Source organism: Sinohyriopsis cumingii, chromosome 10 (genome assembly GCF_028554795.1).
Source record: "Sinohyriopsis cumingii isolate HCF-2022 chromosome 10, ASM2855479v2, whole genome shotgun sequence".
In the NCBI taxonomy this organism is placed as follows: domain Eukaryota; kingdom Metazoa; phylum Mollusca; class Bivalvia; order Unionida; family Unionidae; genus Sinohyriopsis; species Sinohyriopsis cumingii.
This window is the reverse complement of record NC_142970.1, coordinates 22,593,986-22,603,060: the sequence shown is the minus strand read 5'-3', so window position 1 is coordinate 22,603,060 and position 9,075 is coordinate 22,593,986. Positions and strand designations below refer to the sequence as shown.

Genomic DNA, 9,075 nt, shown 5'->3' with positions numbered 1-9,075 from the left:
ACTTTATGATGCCTGTCAAAGGAAGAAAACAGTTTGTTGTTTACCCAAGTTTTGAACCAGTTAACTTGAATTCTCAGACCATCAATTGCTACAGCCCCACTAATTACAATTGTTAGGGAATAATGAGAACTCACCTTCAGTTATCTGTGTATATATATAATTTTAATAACCAAGAATACCGGATGTCTGGGAACATTATAGCATTCAATGGTAACGTCAGAACTGAGATGAGAGAATTAAACAAGCATAGTACATGACATAATATATCCATAAACTACTGACTGGGAAAAATACTACAGAACACCATTTCTGCTGGCAGTAAGATGTTGAACCTATATGTCATAAATATCAGGTTGGACATCTAGGACCAGTAATATTCATAATGGGCAGTACCCACCCCCCACCCCCCAAGTGAGAAGGGCCTGATTTGTAATCTAAGCCACCCAACCTATCACAGCCTTTATAGTACTTGAAACAAATATTGAGTAATAGTAAAACAAACTCTGAAAGTTATTAAAACCAATTTGTTATATTTCCATAATTCTGCATAGTTAACTGTGCAAGCAGACTTAAACATATCAGTGTATGACAGTTAAATTGAGCTATAGCATCGATTAACAGAAGCTACGAATTCATCAACAAGCAGTGAACAATCATCTTCACAATAAATGTCAAACATTAGCATCCATAAGCTGTCGAGACAAGTTGTTACACTGGATATATAATCATCCATTTATTTCAAACAAGCTGTGAAAAACGAACCTCACGTCCGTTATATGTACGCTGGCCATTGCAAAGGATGCTTTAATAGATTAATGTTTATCGTCGTGTCTTGACAACCATTTTGCGCGCGCACACCGGAAAGTCACGCTATATATTTGTTACTTGTGAACGTATTCGTAGGCAGTACGCTATATATTGTTCCCGTGGCCGTATTCACGGGCAGAATGCTATATGTTTGTTCTTCGTGAACGTATTTTTGGGCAGTTACTTTGTCATCTTCAACCTAAAGGTCAAAACTGCCCATGAAATTTATATATCTGCCCACGAACCGAAAACATGAATAGGACTATAACATAAGTGTATATACTTATTTTCAACATATACATAATTGCTATGTAAGAAATACAACCTATGTATATGTATTTTGATTTGAAATGTAAACTATATCATGTCCTTCCCGTAAACCCACTTTCGGGATGACTGCCCACAACGCACCTAAAACGTGTATATATATATATATATATATATATATATACAAATATATATATATATATATATATATATATATATATATATATATATATATATATATATATATATATATATATATATATATATATATATATATATATATAGATAATATGACCTTGCAATGAAGACAAGTATATACGGATCAGAATAAAGTGAACAATTGCCATTTAATTGTATATATGATAAATTTACACCCATTACTGAAAAAGTCCGTGCTGAATATGATCTATATGATATACACTTTAGCATAGTTTTGTATATATTTTTAAGCGAAAATTTCCTGCAGGTGCGAAATATGTATACCCGAATCAGTGAAATATGCTTAACATTTACACGAAGTAACTATACATGTATACAAACAAAGTACATGAAGGTACGACATATGTATACAAAAGACCCAAATGTACAAAATATACAGCAAAAATATGATTAAATTCGTAAATATAATAAAGCTAAAAAGCCTTCTGATGTTTCCATGATGCATACATGTTTGCATTTCATAAATGAAGTACGACTCATAAATTCACGGAATACAGAATGTCAATTGTATTAGTAGCTATTTTTCGCCTCATTTTTTATTCCTGTTTTAATTGTATAAGTATTTCTGCTTATTGTTTTCGAATCAGCTGCGTTTAATTTAAACGCGAGTTAAGTGGGGTTGGTGGTAGTGGTGGTGATGGTATTGGTGGTGCACTAACAATGTAACTGCCATTATTGATGTTCCTTTAATTGTGACCACATGTTTGTCCTTTCTGTGCATGGCACGTGGATTGAATAAGTGGCAGAAGGAATTTTCACCTGGGAAATGGAAGTAGAAGTAAAACGCCCAAGATAAACATAAATACGACACGTATACGGACTGGACTATTTACCTCTATTACCTCTTCGGTGGCCTAGTGGTTTGAGCGTCCGCTTCTGATGCAGGAGGTTGCGGGTTTGGACCCCATCCAAGTCATATCAAACACTTATAAAATGGTACTAACAGCTGCCTCGTTTGGCACTCAGCATTAAGAAGTTAGTATTAGGACTGGTCGGCCTGATGTTAGGATAATTGTACTGGGTTGGACATCATGCTACATGCCTACGGCATGATTAACCAGTGCTAGACATCACATTGCAGGCATCGTAGCGATATGATTGAAAATTATTAAAGCTACGTCAAAAATCCAACTCTCTCTCTCTCTCATAAACACACACACACACACACACATATTCTTAATTTATATCGGCTTCGGTTACACGTTATTGACACGATGTATTCAATATCAACGTGCCCGTGTGGGACGGGGTGTCAAAACCAGTCTGGAACGTGACAAGATTATTGATTTAGACATGTTTGATTAGGCTACCTTTCTATTCCAGCCTGCCATTATCTATGTACACATTGTATGTCGCTCATTGGTATTGATCTAGCACTGTCCATATTTAAGAACTGAACGATATATTTCCCTTCCGCCTGTTTATCCACTCTTCCATCCCCTAATTAAGACGGCAGACACAAGATCTTTTTCAAATTTTCATTATTCGGATCATTTGGTCAAAACTTCAACATCTATTTGGTACCTACTTATTTTTATATTGATTGACCCCTCTTAGCACTCCAGCTATGTCTGGCTTGAGAACTCTGAAATGACCCCTTTGTAATCCGATATTGGTGAAGCCTTTTATATCTCTGTTTTCCCTCATGATATGTTTTAAAAAAGAAAATATGTCAAATGATTTTATATCTATTTGTTTTCCCTCACGATATGTTTTAAAAAAAATCAAACATAATTTGGAATGAAATGCTTTTACTTTTTTAACCTTTCGAATTAGAGTTCTTTTGTTCCATTTTGATGGAAGCGTACTAGTGAGGGTAACTTTTTCAAGCTAGGTAATTTCCTTTGTTAGGATAACTTGGCCAAAACGTTGACATTTGTTTCGTAATTTCCGTGTATGGTGTATGTGTGGGAAGCCTTATTGTCCGCATTTGTCTAAATTTTCCGTGGATGTTAGCAAATTTATGTGAAGGAACTAGTTTTCCTCATTAGTCTTAACGTCCGTAGCCATTAGAACAAATCATGAAATTAAAAGGTACATCGATGGAAAAAGGAAAAAAGTTAGAAAAAATATGGAAATACGATGAAAATAAAAACAGGTGTATTTATGTTATCAAATTATGGAATGTCTAAGTACCCAGCATGTTTTTTGTGTGTAACTGTTGCATATTCTTCTACTTTCTTTTTATCTAATTTTTTATTTTGTCTTTAAATATATATGTTTACGCATCATCCACGGCCGTAAAGCATTAATCAACGGCAAAAAAAGCCGCAATGTTCTTGGATTACTTACGTTTACATACCTGTTTATTAATTAATTAATTTATTTATTTATTTTGATTGCACCTTTGTTTCATTATTCATTAAATAATATATTACCTACACTGCTATTCTGAAAAGGGTTAGATATGAATTTCCTGAAACTGAAATGTTGCATACTATAGTTACTTCCAGACAAATATGTCACTTGGGTGTTAGATTAGTGGTCGGATGGTAGATCAAATAACCCATATTGGATATACTGTTTATATAATGTCTATAGACTTAGTGTAACAGGACTGAATTACATGTTTTGCAACTTACCCTAACATTAAAAACCGCCTTTGCGTTTTTCATCGATTTAATATGATGACATTTTGGCATTTAAATATAAATATAAATTAAAAGATGGTTTAAGCTGAACACGTATTATTTGCTCAATTAAATTATGATGTAACATGTCATAAACTTTATATAAAGCAAGTATCATTGGCTCAATTAAATTATGATGTAACATGTTATAAACCTTATATAGTGCACGTATCATTGGCACAATTAAATTATGATATAACATGTTATAAACCTTACATAGAACATTTATCATTAGCTCAATTCAATTACGATGTAACATGTAAGGAACCTTACATAAAGCTTTCATCGCCCCCAAAGCAATGGCTGCCACATGTTTTAAAAATTGCAAAAATAAAATAATTCAAAAACAAACACCAACAAAAAACAACAGGAACAAAAACAGAAAACCTGCCAACTTGATGCAATGTCATTCTGGATCGTACTGCATTTGTCAGCACTAAATATATATTTTATGAATACGTAACCTGTAAAGAATCACCAGTAAAGAGTTACGTGTTAGTGTTACAAGCTTGTATCTTTATGGAAACAGCCGATAGCCACGAACAGCGTTCCAGTTGTATACAGGACTATGGGCAAAATTTAAAAATATCTTAGAATTCCTTTTTGATATTGCCGTTGGGAAGCGAATACAATCAAAAAGAGTCATACTAACGTCTATTTGCAATCTAAATCGAAGATACAAACACCCTTTTGCAATCTAAATCAGCGACACAAACACCTATTTGAAATACAAATTAGCGACAAAATCAAATATTTTCATTCTAAATTAGCGAGACAAACACCTATTTGCGATCAAAAGCAGCGATACGACCATCTTTTATCAGGTAGTTGTTTGTTTTGACGATACTTTCAACACATTGTTGACTATATACACAACTATACAGTGAGGCAGCTGCCCCGTGCTTTCCTGGACGGCACAAAACCCGTGATCAATGGATTACAAGTCCGGAGCTCTACCCAATGAACTACCGTTGTTGCAATAAACCAGATGACTTTGTCAATTATATATCACTAAAGACAGGGGATGGCACAGGTTTCTTTCTCATCAGTATAATTATAATATTTTTCCCTATGATTACTGCAGTAACCTTGAGAAATATTCTATAGTTTAATTACTTTTTAATGTTGTTGTTGTTGTGGGGTTTAACGCCATTTATCAGCATACGATAGGCTATGCATGGCGGCCAGAATCAATGGTGGAGGAAGAACCGGGGAAAACCCCGGAATGAACCACCGACCCACGAGAAGCTACTGGCAAGCTTTCTCACACACCCACGTTGGCTGAATCCGAGACTCAAACCGGCGCAGACAGAGGTGAGATCAGTCAGTGATCCGTAACGGAGAGCCCTTTAGACCACTCAGCCACTCGGGGCCCTAATTACTCTTTGATATAATGAATATAAATTATAAATATATGACAAAAGCGTTCAAGGAAATATCATTATAAATGAAAGTGTAACACTTTATATTTTGTACTTGTTGTTAATTAAGCGACAGCCACTTGAAATTTAACCCCAATTCAAAACACGGATTAAAAGCTGTACACATTGACACTAGAGGGGAACTGTGATAATGACGTTAAAAATAAACGTCATCTATGTCATTGCGTCAGTTCTCTCCCACACCTTCTTATCCAGCCGATCTTAATTCCCAAACCTCTTATCCCACCATTTTTTCTTCCGTCCCTCTTGAATCACAATATTGATAAGATCTATCAGTGACACTTTCACAAACGCCCTCATCACCTGTATATCTATATATGTGTTTCTCTGCCTGAGGCTCTGTCTGTCTTTATGTTGGTCTGCTTATCTACCTAACTGATTTATAGTACTGCTTATGTGTTAGGAGCAGATCATCGCTAGGGTTTCCTAACTACGGCCATGGACTAAAATCTTTCAAACGCGAATGGTTGTGGAGATATCCATTGAATTTATGGTATGTATATCTTTATATATGGAACGAATAAACTGATTTCACTTATTGTTTTACGTGAATTGCATGTCCATATGTACTAGGAAAGCATCTTCGTGGTAATGTCACCTGAAGTATGATGCGTACCACACTGATGATGGTATTGTAAATACATAACATAATGTAACTTGACGTATGATGCGTATCACAGTGTTGACGGTAGTGGAAATGCATAACATCAGCTTTGGTCAGCATCTCCTCCAGGCTTTGATAGCAGTCTATATATTGTTTGCTCTAATAAACTTGTGCTGGCTTTCATTTCCTCCTTTATTTGTTCCAATGAAACCGTATTTGCCTTAACTGCCTTTTTTATTTCCTTTATTTCCTCTTTTATTTCAGATTGTATTACTACTTTTATTTCCTCTTTTAGTTCATTTATCTGTTTGTCAGATAGTTCATGATTGATGTTTGGAGGTAATATTTTGCTCTCCCCGATTGATATCTGGAAAACGTTTGAACATTACGTTACCTAGCCCAAGTTGTTGAAATACAGCTTGAATTGGAGTAACAATATGCATTCGTACAGACGATTTATGGGTGCTTCCACCAATGAGCAGTCCTATCGCCTCCAAATCCATGTTCCTTGTACGATACATAAATACTAACGCCCCCGAATCACCTGGCTTTGAAAAGTTAATTTTATCCTAAGATTTTACCACCATCTGGTTAAAAAAACTTAGGGTAGAAAATATTATCAGCTTTCAGTCTGTTCCATGATTTACCTGCAGTATTTACACTCCTATCGGATGCTCCATTACATACCAGTTTACCGTGAGTAATGTTAGTAGAACATCCAAACTTAACTACCCTGCATCCTCTGGAAATGTCTAAATGATCTCGAGGCTTCCCACTATTATAAATCATTGGCGTTTCCTTCGTAAAACCTGCAATACAAAAACATCTATTTTAACAATGCTGTTCAATATGTGTACTGTAATGTGAATCCTCCTATCTATTATATTTTGTATTCTATTTTAGTATAAATACTTTAAATGAATCCTCAAGCTATAATCTATTGTATTTTTCAACTATACGGATTAATACGGCTTAACACTAAAGAGTAAATGTGCAAAAGATGTGCATGAGGTTGAACGGTCCCTGGCAATGTGTATGTTGGGTAGATTATTCACGTCATCCCTCCTTTAGAAAACATTATCTGTATATATATATAAAAATCTTTGCTCACACATAATTTGTGCATCCATCTCAAATGCCAGTTAACATAATCATTAATGGACCAATTTCAGTTAATGTTTCTGCCTGAAATTAATTTTCATTGGATCAGTATCTTTTAATTTAAAATTGTGTGCAAGAGAGTGATCACTATGTTAAAAACATTCTTAGTGGGTGTAAATATTAACAGAAAAAAACATTATGGGACGGCTTTACATTCATCCGAAGCTCTTATTTAATTCATATATGTCATTTTTTTAAAGAAAAACATAAATCTCTCTCATTAAGAGGTTCAACCAATTGGAAAGTATAACCTATTGCAAATCTGTGTAATTCAGCTTCTGTATTTGATCTATCCTCATTACTTATTGATTAAAAATGTTTGAGTAGATTACTACTTAAAGATATAGCAAAAATGGATTTTTGTCACCCTTTTCATCCTTACCAATGGTTGAATAGTTGCTGGAAGGAAACATCCCAATGTCTGGTGTCCTGTCGTTATCAGTGATTTCAATAACAGCTGCATCAACTAAGGGTGTACATTTATTTACCTCCTCAAATGCTATCTGACAGACTTTTCCATATGCATCATATTTCGATGTAGGCTGGTATATTTCTATGCTAGTATGCCCTTTAGCAAGAGATGCGTTGTACCTAGCCTTTTTTGCTTTCTTAAATTTAAGTTTTTTTTCTCCCCGTCTTATTTAAGACCACATGGGCAGCTCTGATGCAACCAATTTTACCACCAGGCAGGTTAACAAATCCACCAAGTGTGCCATACTGTCCATCATTTGTTGAAATGCGACAACCCATTCGTAAGTCAGGATGCCACGTATGTGCATTTTTTCGTCCATGAAACACAAACTCGCCCTCTCTTACATCAATGCTTATTCTATCAATAAACTTTGGAAACTCTTTCTCGCCCACAGGAATGATCCCTTTTACAGGAACATAAAGAACAATACACAATGATTGTCTTAGTTTCAGTTTGCTCGAATACCCATTAAAACCCATCACATTGATAGTGGATGCAGCTGTAATACTAAGATTGCTATGTACGTTCATAAGTCTTTCTGTGCTATTTGCAATACAATCCAGAACACGTGCAAAGTCTTCCTTGTCAATGGTATTTCCATTTACCTCAGACTGCTCCGCAATCTGTTCTTCCTCTTCATTTGGCGTGTGTTCGTTTCGATAGACAATGTCATAATCATCATACGGTTTTGAGAACTTAATCTTCTCTGGATTACTTGTGTGCTTCATAAACATCGCAACAAATACAAGTGTATATGGGTCCTGCGTTCTGTATCCACAACAAACTTGTGTTGCATGAGGAATTTGTTTTCCCAAAATATTAGACATTCCTCGAAGAATACACTGAATTCTCTTGTTATATCCGTGTTCTGTGATTGCATACATTATGATATTTTTAGAAGGGACCATTCGATTTTTAAGTAAAAGCCCGATTTTCCTAAAGTTGTTTTCTTTAATGTATTCTATCAAGCTTATGTCTTTTTCTGGATTGTGGTCCGAAATATGAAATATAAAGATGACAGGAGTTTAAATTTGTATAGTTATTGTCCTAGTACATATACAATACCGCAATCATTTTTGTTTGAAGAAACATAAATTTGCTGTTAGGTAGTTCACATGGCTGTCACATACCTTGTAATTGTTAATACTCCTAAAAACAAAACTACATATTATCTTGACAAGAAAAAAGTCTGCCTGATAAAAAGTGTTCACAACTCTAAATGAATATATCAATATTTGAATAATAAATATATAATTTACCAATGATAGATTAGATAAGAAGTTTATTTTTCATCATAAAGTATAACATGTATATACAACACTAAATGAGCAACAACTGTTTCTATAAAACTACCTAGACGGGACAGCAATAAACAAATACATACATTACCTATATGTAAAATGAAGAACTTACGAAAACTGATGAAAGTTAACGGTTAAGGTGATATAGCAGCGAACAAGTTTGTAATCAGTA

General features: G+C 34.6%; 1 protein-coding gene across 1 annotated transcript; it reads right to left on the bottom strand.

Annotated features, from left to right (window-relative positions):
- Positions 1-6,289: 6,289 nt before the first annotated feature.
- Positions 6,290-8,562, bottom strand: LOC149789711 (uncharacterized). The gene is made up of 2 exons (XM_089973101.1): positions 7,755-8,562; positions 6,290-6,538 (listed from the first exon to the last, which is right to left on the bottom strand). The coding sequence occupies exons 1-2, from the start codon at positions 8,508-8,510 to the stop codon at positions 6,290-6,292; spliced, it is 1,005 nt and encodes a 334-aa protein (XP_089829227.1). The 5' UTR covers positions 8,511-8,562.
- Positions 8,563-9,075: the final 513 nt, after the last annotated feature.